Genomic DNA, 16,699 nt, shown 5'->3' on the forward strand with positions numbered 1-16,699 from the left:
CATTGGGTCTGAAACTGCATCCAAGTCATCTTTCTTTATCCGCAAGCCTAGCAGGCTATTTAACTGGTGTGGATGGGGAAGGAGAGTGACCATCACGGCCGATGCAGACCACACCATTTCCTACTTATCCACACGGCATTCCAAATGTCGAAGACTGGCATTTTTTTAGCTGGCTTCTAGCTTCTCTGGTTCCTTTATCCTAGTGACAGATTTGCAGGGTCAGAAACAAATCTGGGTCTATGATTCTGCTGGACAATAAAGGACTGACTTTAAAAGCAGCATAAACGCAAGTTTAGATATAAGCTAGGAGCAGGAGTATGCCATTCGGCCCTTCAAGCCTGCTCTACCATTTAATATGACCGTGGCTGATCCTCTGTCTCAATACCGTGCTCCTACTTTCTCCCCATAACACTTCATGCCATTAAAATCTTAAAACAAAATCTATCTCTTGCTTGAGTGTAAAGACCATTTGACAGCGGGGGGGATTCAAACTCACCCCCCCGCAAAGATCCAATACCTTAGAAGGCTCGGTCAGACCTCCCCTACACAGCCTCCATTGTACAACAGTAGTAAGACATCTTTATTCTGGTACACCAACCCACTTGCAATAGTGACCAAAATGCCATTTCCCTTCCTAATTACATGCTGCACCATGTTAACTTTCTGCGTTCCTTGTACAAACACACCTAAAACTCAATGAGCATCAAGACTTAGCAGTTTTTCCCCTTTCAAAAATGTTCTGCTGCTTCTCTCTTTCGGAGCAAGGGAATCTATTTTCTCTCTTGCCTACATGTTACCCCCTTTCTATCATGCTGCTGCCAATTCACATTACTGTCTGACCAGTCTGTGTCTCTCTGCATCCTTGTCACAATTACCAGACCTCATAATTTGCTTCCAACTGCTAAATTTTAATCACAGGCTCAACTGGTGTCTCCCAAATCAAATGGCACCGATATAAGTATCTATTATGAAGATTTATCACATAATGTGAAAATCTATTCTCCTCATACGAAATCCCTTCCATATCTACGATCAACCGGGTGAACCTTTGGTGTGGAGGGAATTTTCTTATGAGGTGAGGTTGAGTAGGTTGGGCCTGTGCTTATTTGGAGTTCAGAAGAATGAGAAGCGACCTTATTGAGACTTATAGATTCTCAGGGGGCTTGACAGGGTAGATGCTGAGAGTATGTTTCCCCTTGTGGGAGAAGCTAGAACCAGAGGGCATAATCTCAGAGTAAGAGGTCGCCCATTTCAGACAGAGAGGAGGAGTAATTTCTTTTCGGATGTGGTGAATCTGTGGAATTCTTCACCGCAAATAGCTGTAGGGGCTGGATCATAAAGTATGTTCAAGGCTGGCAATGACAGATGTTTATATCAGTAAGGGAATCAATGGTTATGGGGATAAGGTGGGAAAGTGGAATTGTGGGGTGGCACAGTGGTTCGCACTGCTGCCTCGCAACTCCAGTGTCCCAGGTTCACTTCCGGCCTCGGGTGATTGTCTGTGTGGAATGTGCACCTTCTCCCCGTGTTTGCATGGGTTTCCTCCGGGTGCTCCGGTTTCCTCCCACTGTCCAAAGAGGTGCAGGTTAGGTGGATTGGCCACGCTAAATTGCCCTTTAATTTCTAAAAGGTTAGGTGCTGTTACTGGGTTATGGGGATAGGGTGGAGGCGTGGGTTTAAGTATGGTGCTCTTTCCAAGCACCGGTGCAGACCAGTTGGGCCGAATGGCCTCCTTCTGCACTGTAAATTCTATAATTATCGAATCAGATCAATAATGGACTAATTGAATGGCGGGCGAAGGAGACTCGATGGGCTGAATAGCCTACTCCTGTTCCTACGTCTTAATGTTGTAAAGGTCTATTGGTTATGTGTGCTTATTTTTTATATAGTGTGCTGGTGGAGTGTTAATCAATGTCCTTATAAGTCAGGAGTGTAATGGGATATTCTCCACATGCCTGGATGAGTACAGACCCAATGACACTCAAGAAGCGCGACACCATTCAGGACAAAGCAGCCTGCTTGATTGACACCTCTTCCACAAACATTCACGCTCTACAGTAGGAGCTGCGTGCACCATCTACAAGATGCACTGCAGAAACTTACCAAGTCACCTTAGGAGGCACCTACCAAACCCATGATCATCTAGAAGGACAAGGACAGCAGATCCATTGTAATACCAGCATCTGGAAGTGCCCCTCCAAGTCACTCACCACCCGAATGTGGAAATAGATCGCTGTTCCTTCACTGACGCTGGGTCAAAATCCTGGAACTCTCTCCTTGATAGCACAATGGGTGTACCCACACCACGTGGACTGTAGCGGTTCAAGAAGGTAGCTCACCAGCACTTTCTCGAGGGCATTTAGGGATGGGCAACACATGCTGGCATAGCCAGCGACATTCACATTCTGCAAAAATCAATTTTTAAAAAGTTGAGGATTTTAATGACAATCAAAAATGGTTTCATTGGCCAGAAGTTTATGCCCACCCCTCCCCCGCTTCGATGGGTTCGGGGGGCGGGGGGGGGGGGGGGGTGCTGTTTTGGTTTGAGAGAGCATAAAATAGACTGGACAGAATTCACTTTAGGATCCCTCCTGACCTGGATAAGATTTTACAGTGGGGCAGACAAGGCATTCGATAGAAAGCCCGTCCTAATTACAGCCACTTAAGAGCCTTTTCCTGCCCAACCTATCTTTTTGGGCTGGCAGGCATCCTATGACTGAGGGTGGGAAACAGAAAAAGGCCTCCCCCTGCGCACTGTTTCTCCTGTACTATCTCTGCTCTGTCTATTTTTCAGGCTGCAACCCACGAGACCCCCATGGTTGAGGGCAAAGTTTCTGCTTCAGAAATTGTATGAGCTCCACCAACAGCACGGTGCGCAAGGCTTTACCAACGCTGCACGAGAAATAACCTGCGTACTGATGCTCAGTTTGGGTTCTGTCCAGGCCACCGAGCTCCTGAGTGTTAACTTCTATCAAAAGTCTATTCTTTCTTTAATTTAGCAGTTGACTAAAAGTTGTTTTTTGAGTTGGAAGAATGAGAGTTTTAGGCCAGCTTTAAAACAAGGTTTATACAGGCTCTGCTTGCAGCTACAACTAGTTAATTAGATAACTGGCTTAAACAAGTTTTTAGAGGCTCGGTTCAGAGAGTATAAAAGCAGCCCATCATACAGTGCTGACTTTGTCTGCAATAGAGTGCTGCTTTGGACTGTAGTAGAATGCTTAAGTTAGAGTTTGGTGACTGAGGGAGTTTCGTGAGGACGGAACAAAATGATTTGATGAGTCTTTGATCCTTTGAGTACCGTAAATACGGTTCGGTATGTATTTCATATTTGTAAGCGCTACATTCTGTAATGATGAGGTGCTGGGAAGAAGGGCCTGAGAGTAATTGATATTATTTGATATTAAGTGTCTTCAAATGGTTTAATTTAATTTAAAGAGGCAAGCCACAGCACGTGGTGTGCTCTTCCTGCTCTATGTGGGAAGTCAGAAATATTTCCAGTGCCCAGGCCCAGCATGTGTGTCGGTACTATCTCCAGATGCAGCCCCTGGAAGCCCGGATTTCAGATCTGGAGCGGCAGCTAGGGGCACTGCGGATAGCAGGCTAAGAGTCCACCGGCAGACAGGAAGGGAATGGGTGATCACCAGGTAAAGCAAGAGGACTGGGCAAGTAGTGCAGGAATCTCCTGTGGCTATTCCCCTGCAAAAGAGATGTACCGCTTTAGACATTGTTGAGGGGAAATGCTCGCTCAGGGGAAAGGGGCAAAAGCATTGGTTGGTTCTGCTGCACAGGGGAGGAGTAAAAGGTGCTGGAATGCAATAGATGTAGGCGATTCAATTGTAAGGGGAATAGATAGGTGTTTCTGTGGCCACAAACGAGACCCCAAGATGATAAGTTGTTCCCCCTGATGCTATGGTCAGCTAAAAGACATTCTGAAGGGGGAGCATGAACAGCCAGTGGTTGTGGTACACATTGGCACAAACAATGTAAGTTTAATAAAAGGGATGAGGTCCTAAAAGCAGAATATAGGAAGTTAGGAAGTAAGTTGAAAACTAGGACCTCAAACTAAGTGATTTTAGGATTACTTGAGTATGTGGCTGAAGAAATTATGTTGCGGGTGGTGGTGGGGGGGGGGGGGGGGGGGGGGGGAATGGTTTCAAATTTCTGGCGCTTTAGGACCGGTTCAGGGGAGGTGGGACCAAAACAAATTGGATGGGTTACACGTGGGCAGGACCAGGACTGATATCCCAGAGGGAGCATTTGCTACAGTGATTAGGGAGGGTTTCAACTAAAATGGCAAGGGGGTGGGAACCTATGCAGGGAGTCGGAGGAGGGGGAATCAAGGACACGTGCAAAGGACAGTAAGGGGAATAAGAAAAGTAATAGGCAGATAAATGAAGGGCCAGATTCAAATTCAGTGAAAAATAGTGGGAACAGGGTCAGTAATGTTAATAAGACAAGCGTTAAGGCTTTGTGCCTTAATGCGGGAAGCGTTCGCTATAATGTGGATGAATTAATTGCGCAAATAGATGTGATTGGATGTATAGTCGGGATTACGATGACCAGGGATAGGAACTGAATATCCAGGGATATTCTGGCATATGAAATCCTCTTTTCCGATTTGCCTCTAAAAGAATTGTAGGGCTAGTGGTTTGCGAAGGCCTTTTGCTGCCTTGTTGAATGAATCATAGATTGGAATGCTGGGATCTCAGAGTAATCCGGCAACTTGAGATACAGGAAAATTAATAAGTGCTTGAATTTTAATCGGAATTTCTCTCCTTGTGCAGTGAAACTATCCAGGCACCTGGAGCCAAAAAAAGGCCTTGGCAATGATTAAATAAAACACCTGCCACTCCCCATTTTGGCTCCAGCACAAACATGAGCAGTCTCTGACCTTGAGAGTGTCTTTACAAGGTAAAGGGAAGCAGGGGATCACGTATGTTGTTGAGGGGGAAAAAATTGAGAAATTTAAATAGTGGAGGAACATGTGAAAAAAAGATGTACCTCAGAAAGCTAGGGAAGGCATGCCAGTACTTCAGCGGTTAAACTCAGTGAGCTGCAGCTCCTGAGGAAAGATCTCTTAAGTTGTTTGATCACAGCAGGTCATTAGTGTCTGCACAGCTGGCGGGCTTGGGGTTTCACAATGGGGATGCAGTGAGGGAGTCGAGGAATCTGCAGCATCAGTCTTCACAATGGTGGGGGGGGGGGGAGGGGAGGGGAGGGGGGGGAGACGGCGGGGGAAGGGTTACTGGGATGCTGGTGAAAACATTATCATCTGAAAACCATCTCCTTCTGACCTGCAGAGAGGAAAATTTATGCTCTGATGTATTTCCAAATCCATGCACAGAGACAGGCAACCTCCTGAATTATTGAAGTTGCTGTTTAGGGGGCATATGTATTATTGATGACGCGGGGTCTGCATGTAGTACATGGTTGGTCATTTGGACACACAGATGTAAGTTACAAAAATAATGTAAATGTGTTATTGACATTAAAGCAGCAGCTCACCTTAACTGGCACTGTTGGTGACCAAATTGTGGAACTACCTGGAAACATGATTTGGTGCTTGCTGATTACCAGGGCCTATTATTCATGGAAAACACAACTACTGCCATCTTATGATTGCCATAAGCAGCTCAAAATCTATTGTTAAATATTGATGTTTGCACAATTTACTCAGATCGCAGTTTGCTGTTGCACAGATTAGAGAGTGCAGGGGCTTGCATGCAGAGGAAGGAGCTTCCAGTGTTGCTGTGGCCTTTGTTTTTGCAGAGTCACCAGCTTTTAAAGCAAGAGGGCCAGGAGTTGATGATTCTTCTCACCTGGCAAGATATTATGGACCTGTCGATTTAAATGGTCTATTGGGTGGTGGTGGTGATGGTGTTGCGGGTGGGGGGCTGGGGTGGGGGGAGGTATAATTCTGGCCCAGATATTGACGCCCTGCTTCACCCTAATCCCACAGCCAAACAGACAGGAAGAGCCTGACATGAAAAATACTCACTATTGAACCAATATTGAGCTGACTTGGAGTTAGTTACTATTAAACTAGAGGTAGGGTGGAGTAACTAGTCCTTGAAAGAAGCTCACTCCCCCATCTCCCTCGAGCTTAATTTGATGTGTTGGAAACAATTTTAAAATGGTTATTGGATAGAATAAAAACATGCCTGGGGGACATCTCAAAGTGTTGAGACTCCATGAATTATTTTTGAATTTAGCCCATTGCTGGTAAAATTGGCAGCTGGTGCTTGCACAGCAGTGACCCACTAAGACATTGAGATTGATGACCACCAGTTGATGGTGTGGGTTAAAGGTCAAATGTTGGCCAGGACCTGAGGAAAATCCCACCGATTTTCTTGAACTATGACCCATATTAATGGATAGGGCAATAATTGAATGTCTCGTCTGAAAAATGGCACCTCTGACAATGTAGCACCCCTTCAGTATTGGACCGAAGTGTCAGGGTAGATTTATATGCTCAAGTCCTGGAATGGGGCTTGGGCCCAGCAATTAGAGGGGAGCTGTGAATACTGAGGAAAGACAACTATTCTCAAAAGTCTGAAGCTTCCTACTATCAAGGGACTAAAAGCATTTCCAAGTAGGATACAAAATCATACACATCAAAAAGCCATATGCTCTCTGAAAATCTGCAACAGATCATGAAAGAAAGCCCATCGATCCCATTTCTTTTACATAATCACCCAAGGGATTGGCTTCTATCACAGTATCTGCCTGGGAAACAATTCTTGGGGTGAGACTCACCATTAACAATGTTAGTGGAAAAGTCGATGCCTGTACAAAATAGGATTTCTTTGTATGGTAATGTAATTGACATTTTTAATAAATATATCGACAGAAGAGTGCTAACTCCATGTTATTGTATTATTGAGTTAAATGAGGCTGTTTGTTCAGTCAATCTGATAAAAAAAGATAGATCTTTATTTGAATTATACAAGAGAAATGCTTTCTAAATTAAAGGTGCATTTTAAGATCCAATTCAGTATAATCTTAAAATCAAATGAGGATTGTGCTCTTTGCTGTGTAATCTTCAGTCCTTACACTGTAAGCTTTAAAATGAAGAGTCAAGGGCGGCATGGTGGCACAGTGGTTAGCACTGCTGCCGCAAGGCGCTGAGGATCCTGGTCCAATCCTGGCCCCGGGTCACTGCCCGTGTGGAGTCTGCATAACCATAGAATCACTACAGTACAGAAGGAGCCATTCGGCCCATCGAGTCTACACCAACCCTCTGAAAGAGCAGCCCACCTAGCCCATTTCCCCCGACTGTAACCCCACCTAACCGGCACATCCCTGGACACTCGGGGGGGGGGGGGGGGGGGGGGGGGGGGGGGCAATTTTATCATGGCCAACCCATCTAACTTGCGCATCTTTGGGTATTCTCCCCATGTCTGCATGGGTCTCACCCCCACAACCCAAATATGTGCAGGGTAGGTGGATTTGCCACATTAAATTGCCCCTTAATTGGAAAAAAATGAATTGGTTACTTTAAATTTATTTAAAAAAAGGAAGAGTCCAGTTTTGACACTTCTTTAAAAAAGAGACAAAATTGTGGCACTAATTACTAAAACATTTAATGCAACATGAGAAAAAATAACTTGCAATATTCTCCAACCAGCACAATGAGCACAGTTAATCTACAAAATTGCTAACCTCATTAGAGAAAGCTTCCTTTTGCTTAGAATGGTTTCTGATCATCATTCTGTGTGATACAATTAAATTTACAGCAAAATGGAGTAGAGGGGGCCAGGTTGGTTGGTAATCTTTCAATCCTGCTTTATTACTCTCTCAGCAACTGTTAGTACCATCTTTGAATTGAAGCTGGATTTAGTGTTTTGGATGTGAGGGCCAATCTCAGGAAGCACATGGATAATTTGCATTTATACTCAAAATGATTAGCCATTTCTACCGACCATTATTCTTTCAGGTGGTATTTTGGGAAGATTACTCGAAGAGAATCGGAGCGAATGCTGCTAAGTCCTGAAAATCCTCGAGGTACCTTTTTGGTCCGGGAGAGTGAGACCACAAAAGGTAATCATGACTGAAAATCAAATGATTAAATTCCGTTTGTAAATTGATTGATTGAACCAAATGCCTAGATTCTGCATCTTGCTTGCTCAGACTGTTACAATTGATTTTATTGTTATGAAATGGCATGGTGCACTCAGCTCTTATTAATGAAGTTTGTCAGTGTATTAATGTACCACGGAACAAGTCAACGTAAATCTGCAATTTTCCACTTGTCACGCCATCCGTCTCAACAACGCCTTCAAGGAGTTGAACCCAAATCAGCTGAAATCCATTCATCACAGAAGCCGAAAAATTGGAAATGAGATTGCTTAGGGGTGTTCTCATACATCGACTAGTGGGCGAGTGACTGAAAGATGTCTTGGAGCAGACCTTCTTGGTCTTTGAACAGTGCAATTGCTTGAGGCAATTGTAAGATAAGCAGCTCACTATTGCTGTGGTTTTGCCCATATTTGCAGTGGCCCAGGAAGGTTTCTCATCGATCTTTCTGCAATGTCACTGGTTTAAGGTTTTAATGTGCGAGATTTAAGACCAGCTTGCCAGTTAACACTGTGGCTACTTAGGAACCAATCATAGTTTCAGTAAACGTTGGTGGAGCTGGTAACCAAACAGCCAGCTGGTGACCCAAGTAACAATCAGTTCTAAATAGGACAATATAAGACAGCATAGTCCGGAGGTGGTATTTCTGCTACTTTCAGAGATTGTCATGTTCTCTTTCCTGTGATGTCAATATTTTGACAAATCTTTTTGCAACAAGCTGATGTCAGTGAACTTGCTCGGATTTGCTGAATACAGTTGAGCAGGGCTTGACACTGCCTGAGTTGGGAGAATGACAAAACGGCAGCCAGTGAGGTTGGGGGGGGGGGGGGGGGGGGAGGGGGTTGAGAGGAAGGATGTACATTAATTTGTAGTGTTTTTTTTTTGGTGGGTGATCCACCAATATTTGTGATCACAAACCTGATTTTAAGTGATTTATGCCTTTTGTACCTCGTAAGTAAATGTTACCAATTTGCTGCAACAACCTGAAATACATTTGGTCTTCTCTGAATGAAGGGTGTGGAGGAATTCTTTGCAAGTAGCGTGCAGAATCGTAGGATGTGGAAAGTGGTGTCCTCAGGCTATGTGTTCACTACTTCCTTTCTCTGCATTCCTTTTACTTCAATATTGCTTTGTAAAGTGCGGCTGTGGTATAATATAGTGATAAAATTATCAATGTTACGCAGAAAGTGTCCATCGTGAAAACAAAAAGCTTCTCTGTGTGGGATAGGTCCCGTTTTATAAACGTTTATGTAACAATTTACAAATTGCCTAAATGAAGATAGTTGGTTTGAGATGAGGCTTGAAATTGGCCATTGAATATGGGCAACTTATCTAGACAACAACATGAGGACAAAATTCATGGGAAGGAGGCCTAATTACACTCTCTTCTCAATAGAGCACTGTCATTTGATGCTACACAAAATGTAGTTACAGAGCATGCTTCTAATGCTGAGGAGCCCCAAACAATGTGGGTTTTATGTTTAAATTTGGGATGTAACTGAGTAATGGTGGAGCAAAGAGATGGGAAAATTGCAAAGTCTGTATGAGCGTCTCACCGTCTCGATTGCACCATTGTTTTAAGAGATGCGCCTTTCTGAAGTTGCTTCACTGAAGTTTTGAAGCAGCAAAGCTGTAGTTAACCACGATTGATTGACTATTATAATGACTTCATCGATTTAGAACAAAACGGAAACCACTAGTTCATAGCCATCATCATGCTTTTTAAATATTCAATCCTGGGTAAAAATCCTAGATTCTTTGGATGAGATTCAGAGGGTTTCTTTATCAGAATTAAGTGGCTTTTATTTAAAAAGAAAGATGAAAGTGAAAGGCATAGGTCATTAGTGAAAATGCTGAAGTTGTTAGTTAAGGTCAGACATCTGTATCTGAGAGAGGGGGATCGTGAGACACAGTCAGAATGAAAAATCCCACTGTGGCCAGAGGCAGAGCAGTGTGAAAAGTAGGTCACTGAATAGATAAAAGCTACTTCTTTTCCATGCTCTCAAGACAGTAACACAGCAGTCAGGCTTCAGATCCCAGCAGTACATTCAGTTATCAGAACCTAATAAATGCCACACTCAAATACTGTGAAAATAGCTAAGTAAGTTAGATAGTTAATTTAATGCAGCATTGCAGCTTTATCTTCAGCTCAGGCGAATGGGAGATTTTCAGTCCAGTGTTCGATGTTGCATTTCTGAATTAAATATAAAAATTTATATTCATGCTGATTACTTATAGATAACATCCTGCTGACCGAAGGCACCATGTTAAGATCATTAACCCGAAGGCACCATTTTAAGATCATTAACAGGAGTCTCTATGGAAGCTACATGCTGAGCATCTGGAATAAGACTCAGTACCACCCATTGTTTGAATGACAAAGGTGCTGTTTGGGGATCAAAATGGTGTAAACTTTACACGCAAATACACCTGCCATGATTTGCACTGTTGTGAATTGCGCCGCGTGCCATAATGGTGGTGGCATTTGCGTGTGTGCAGGTACCGTTCATTGGAAGTACGCAAAGTAGGTGGATCGTGACCTCATTGGGCAATGCCATTTGGAGAGCAATGTTCCAGCCGACACCCTCTCTTAACCTGAGGCAGCTGAATATGTTAAACAGCAGGAAGGAAGGAACCCTGCCGACAAGAGATATTTAATGGGATCGTCTACCACTTCTAGTTTAGTTGCTGCTTGATATCTTTTGGCTGTTGATTTGATTTGATTCCACAAGTATTTGGTGCTTTCTCCACACAACACCGAGGGCACTTAATGTTGTGGGGGTGAATGCTGTGCTGTCATCCTGAGAGATTTTCTACAAAACCTCTGTCACTCCCTGGGGGGGTGGAGGGGACCTGAGTAAGCCTAGTAATCGGTTCTGCTTGAGCTGAATTGGAAGCTAAGACATTGGTCACCATGGCCACGTTTGCAAGTGTGCTGAAGGTGTTGGCTGTCAGGTCTGTGCTGAAAAGAATGGGCTCTGAGCTCTGCATTTCGCCCTTTAGACAGGCCTGGTAATCAGCAAACATTCCACTGTGCATACCTGTCAGCCGCCTTCTAAGCCTGCCCAAGTGAGGTATATTTTTAAAATGTATTTATACGATGCGGGCATTGCTGGCTAGGCCAGCAATTATTGCCCATCATTAATTGCCCTTGAGAAGGTGGTGGTGGCCTGTCTTCTTGATACACCCGGAGTGTTGTTAGGAAAGCGGTTACAGGATTTTAATCCAGCAACAGTGAAAGAATGGTCGATATATTTCCAAGTCAGGATGGAGGGGAACTTCCAAGTGGTAGTGACTAGTCTGTGGGATAGCTCTCCCAACAGTTGGGCTTACCGTTGTCAATTCCGGTGCCGAGGTAGGGTGATCCATCCAATTTCATTCCTCTGTATTGTCTTGGTAACAGTTGGATGCGACTGTGTGGTTTGCTAGGCCATGTCTGAAGGCATTTAAGAGTCACTCACATTGCTATGGTTCTGGAATCACATGTAGGCCAGGTCAGGCAAGGGTGGAAGGTTGCGTTCCCTGAAGGATACCAGTGAACCAGGGTGGGCTTCAGAATGGGTTCATAGCCATCGTTACACTTTTACTTTTTAATTTCGAACCCGGATCCCGAGAGCATTACCCTGGGTCCCTGGATTAGAATTCCAGTAACAGTATCGCTACGCCACTGCCTCGCTGTACTCATCTGGTTGCTCTCCAGCAGACCATGTGTACGGCCATGTTTCAAGCTAGCTGGTGCCTGTGTTTCTCTTGCCCCCTGCCGGAGCTTCAGACCACTCGTGCCCAGTGTCTCACCATATCCAACAGATTGCTGGGGCGGGTACGAATGTGAAACTGCGTGATGGTGTGTCTTCGTCATCACATCTTGCTATTGCTCCACTGCATGACCAGGTTGCACTTCTTGGCCCATTTGAAAGGAGGCATGTGCAAGGGTAAAGTTGTGGTGAGGGATTGGGAGGGAGCAGTGGTTGTTTACACCATACGAAGTCTTACAACACCAGGTTAAAGTCCCAACAGGTTTGGTTCAAACATGAGCTTTCGGAGCACTGCTCCTTCCTCAGGTGAATAGGCCATTCTTACTGTGCTCACCCCAGTCCAACGCCGGCATCTCCACATCATCGTTGTTTACACCATCTGCAGTTCGGAGGTCCGATGAGATTTTGGAATGAGGAGGAAGTGAGGTGTGAGCAGGATGATTAGATGTGAGGAAATGTCCTCTTCAGTTGATTCAGTCTTGTTACTGACCATGGGTTCAGCAGTTGTCATCCTAATAATGGCCAATTCCAACTCCTGCTTAGGGGTGAGGATACACAGACGCACCTGTTCTCCTCCGGTTAGCTCCTGTAGCCTCCCATTGATCCACTACCTTCTCCTGCAAGAGAGAGAGAGAAATGTGTCAGTGTGTGGGTGCATTGTATTTGGGTGACGTGGCTGTCTTGGTTGTATAACTAGCAGTGTGTTCAAGCTGTGAGATGTGGATATGAGACTTGCAGCAGTGCTAAACGTGGGCGGGTGAAGTGATACATATGAATGCTATGAGTCCTGATTGATAGAGATTGTTGCTGGGTGAGTGATAAGGGTGTGGTGATTAGCTGAGAATATGCAGCTAATTGTATAGTTGATTGAAAAAAGAAGTTGAAGGTGTATTCAATGACCGTGAATATTTGTACGGAGTCAGTGATCTCTTTGTTACTGCTTCCGGATCCTCAGGGTTAGAGTTTGGCACTGACCTCCATGGCTATCTGTTCCCACTGTCTTTTTGATAACATAGAGATATAGAAAATAGGAGCAGCAAGAGGCTGTTTGGCCTTTCAAACCCACCATGCCATACATTATGATCATGGCTGATCATCCAACTCAATAGCCTAATCCCGGTTCCCCCCCCCCTTATACTTTGATCTCCTTCTCCCTAAGTGCTATATCTACCTGCTTCCTGAAAATATACAAGCACGATAGCACTATTGCTTCACTGTTCCAGGGGCCCAGGTTCGATTCCCGACTTGGGTCACTGTTGTGCGGTGTTTGTCTGTTGGAAACTGTCAAGAATGATCCTCTGGCTGATTCATGATGTGCAGGGGAAAAGTCTTCTTTTCCTTGGCTGGGAATCCTGGCTCAATTGGGACACCCGTAAGTTATTTTCTGGCTCTTTTTTACCAATGGGAACTTCTGGTCCTACCAAAAGTGACCCCTCCCCTCCCCCAAATGGCAGGTACCTTGGCAGCGGGATGGGCGAGCCATACAAAACATTGTAGACTTTGGCGAGACGGGAAGATCCTGCGGGGGGCCAATGAAGAGCTGTCTCCATCTGCAGTAAACACGGCCAATTATGCGGGGTTGTGGGTTGGGAGGGGTGGGGGGGGGGTTTCATGCATGCGTGGAAAATCCCTACCACAGTATGAGCTGCATTCGAATGGTGGCTGCAGAGGTGAAAGGATAATGGATTTTTGCATTGTTGTTTGACAGAACAATGTACTGATCCTTGATATTCTCCCGAACGACATGTTAACTTTTTTTGCTGATCGTTCTCCTACATTGGCACTGTCAGCCTCATCCTCAGAAGTTCGGTAAAGTAATTAAAAAAAAATAATAATTGCTCTCGGCATAAAAAAGCAGGATGTCACTTTTGCAGCACAATAAATGTATTAGCATTAATAGCAGTGTCACTAAGTGCAGCAAACAAAGGAAAAAGGCTTTGCTGTAAGAATGTGCCCTATTAATTTTATATATGAGAATATATCAAAGAATGGAGCAAACTAAATTATCCCAACGATCATTTAGATTCTGAATGCAAATTAAATTATTATTGCGTGTTATTAAAATTAATTATTTAAATCATTAAAACTCTGTCATGTACCACAGACTGCCGTGTTCCATATCTCAAAGGCTGCACACTATCCATGAGGCAAAAAACAAAGGGTGGGATTTTCTCACCCCGCCTGCACCCGGATCGCCCGGTCCCGCCAAAGGGCAATAGATTTTTGATGTGGCGGGTCCCACCTTAACTGGGCTAGAAAATGCAGCCTCAGTATATTAAACTAACCATGTTGATTGCTTTGCATTCAGGGTGTTTTTTAAAATAAATTTAGAGTACCCAATTCATTTTTTCCAGTTAAGGGGCAATTTAGCGTGGCCAATCCGCCTACCCTGCACATTTTTTTGGGTTGACACGGGGAGAATGTGCAAACTCCACACGGACAGTGACCCAGAGCCAGGATCGAACCTGGGACCTCGGAGCCGTGCGGCAGCAGGGCTAACCCTCTGCGCCACTGTGCTGCTCTTGCATTCAATGTGTTGCTCACGCAATCAACAAAGGAACAATTGGCAAACACCATTGCCCAAGCAACCACATCTCTCAAAAAGTTTCCCAAAGCTGTTCTGGCGGCTATATTTCTCATCAACGTTTGCCTTTATATACTGCTGACAGTTCTCTCCAAGAAGAGAGAATCTAACCATCTCCCCTTCACTCAAAGACATTACCAATGCTCGTTCTCCAACTATCAGCATCCTGGGCTGTTACCATTGACCAGCAATCGAACTGGACCAGCCAGATAAATACAATGGCTACAAGAGCAGATCCAAGGCTGGCAATTCTGTTGACAGTAACTTACCTCCAGACTCCTCAAAACTTGTCCACCATCTACAAGGCAAAAGTCAGCAGCATAATTTTTTTTTATTCGTTCATGGGATGTGGGCTTCGCTAGCTGGTCATCCCTGAGGATAACTAAGAGTGAGCCACATTGCTGAGGATCTAGAGTCACCTGTAGGTGACACCAGGTAAGGAGAACAGATTTCCTTCCCTAAAGGACATTGCTGAACCAGATGGGTTTTCTTACGACAATCAACACTGCTTTCATGGTCATCAGGTTTCCTTTTATTGAATTCAAATTTCATCATCGTTAGGGTGGGATTCGAACCCGAGTCCCCAGAGCATGAATCTGGGTCTCTGAATTACTAGTCTAGCAACAATACCCCCCCCCCGCCACTGACTCTCCACTGTAATGCAATACTCTCAGTTTGCCTGGATGAATGCAGCGCCAACAGCACTCGAGAATCTTGATGCCATTCAGGACAAAGCAACCCGCTTGATTTGGAATCTATCACCTTAACATTCACTCCTTCAACTGCCAGTACACAGTAGCAGCAGTGTATACCATCTACAAGTTGCATTGCAGCAACTCACCAAACTTCCTTCAACAGCAGCAGTTGCAAGAGAACACCACCACATGCAAATGCCCCTCTAAGCCACACACCCTGCTGACTTGGATCAATACCAACATTCCTTCACTGTCACTGACGTCAACATCCTGGAACTCCCTTCCTAACAACACTGTGGATGTACCTACACCATACGGACTGCAGTGGTTCAAGAGGATGGCTCACGATTATCTTCTCAAGGGCAATTAGGGATGGACAACAAATGCAGACTTTGCCAACGATACCCATATCCCATGGAAGAATGAAAGAAAAATAGCATTGAACGAATACATTTTAAAATGGTACAATTGTTTTAATAGAAATCCTCCACACCATCTTTCCCCTGCACAGGCACATCTCTTCCTAATTCTAGGTCTTCATCTTCCCACTTTGTCTCAGCTTCGTTTGTCGAGGCATTTGTCTTTTATTCTTTTTAATGTTATGTTTATTAAAATTTTCCAGACACGGTAGCACAGTTAGCTTCATAGCTAAAATGGTCCCAGGTTCAATTCCCGCCTTGGGTCTGTGCGGATTCTGCACGTTCTCCCCTTGTCTGTGTGAGTTTCCTCCGGGTGCTCCGGTTTCCTCCCAAAGGTGCGCAGATTAGGTGGATAGCCATGCTAAATTGCCCTTCGTGTCCTAAAAGGGGTGGGGTTGCTGGTTTACGGGGATAGGGTGGAGATGTCGGCTTAGGTAGGGTTCTCTTTCCAGGGGCCGGTACAGACTCGGTGGGCCAAATTGTCTCCGTCTGCACTGTAGATTCTATGAAAAGCACCAGGTTGCATTAATGAGAGGAGAGAGAACAGTATAAATTCAGTTATCATAGAGAAGAATCAACTATACAACGCCCCCTCCAAACAAAATGAAATGAAAATCGCGTATTGTCACGAGTAGGCTTCAATGAAGTTACTGTGAAAAGCCCCTACTCGCCACATTCTGGCGCCTGTTCGGGGAGGCTGGTACAGGAATTGAACCGTGCTGCTGGCCTGCTTGGTCTGCTTTAAAAGCCAGCGATTTAGCCCAGTGAGCTAAACCAGCCCCTAATAACATATGCACATTCTGGAGAAGAGAGAAAAATAAAACATGCATGCTGGTTTTAGTAAACAAACAGAAAAATAAAATGGGAATTTGGGTTAATGAAATAAGATTTTTAATGAAAAAAGAAAACGAAAGTCAATCTATTGTGGTGTGGGGGTGGGTTGTAATTTCTCTACAGGTGCTAAAAATGGCTGCCAATTCTTGCAAAAGTTTGTAGTGGAGCCACTTAGCGTTCACCTTATTTTTTTCCAATTGAATGAAATGTAACACATCTTTAATCCAATGGGAGAGATATGGAGGAGCTTCCATCGAAGTAATTTAGAATAGCCAATCCAATAACAGTGGGAAGATGGACCAGTGCTTTCATTTTGTTTTTGTCCTTGAGGGGGCA

The 16,699-nt window shown here is 44.5% G+C and overlaps 1 protein-coding gene across 3 annotated transcripts in view; it reads left to right on the plus strand.

Annotated features, from left to right (window-relative positions):
- The window catches only part of LOC119969619 (proto-oncogene tyrosine-protein kinase Src-like), a 195,677-nt gene that overhangs the window by 143,321 nt on the left and 35,657 nt on the right, over positions 1–16,699 (plus strand). For all 3 annotated transcript variants that reach the window (XM_038803493.1, XM_038803491.1, XM_038803494.1), the window contains one exon: positions 7,937–8,040. In XM_038803493.1, the coding sequence (XP_038659421.1) occupies positions 7,937–8,040 (104 nt within the window). The remainder of the gene's footprint in view (positions 1–7,936; positions 8,041–16,699) is intronic.

The sequence above is a fragment of the Scyliorhinus canicula genome, chromosome 7 (assembly GCF_902713615.1).
Source record: "Scyliorhinus canicula chromosome 7, sScyCan1.1, whole genome shotgun sequence".
NCBI lineage: Eukaryota > Metazoa > Chordata > Chondrichthyes > Carcharhiniformes > Scyliorhinidae > Scyliorhinus > Scyliorhinus canicula.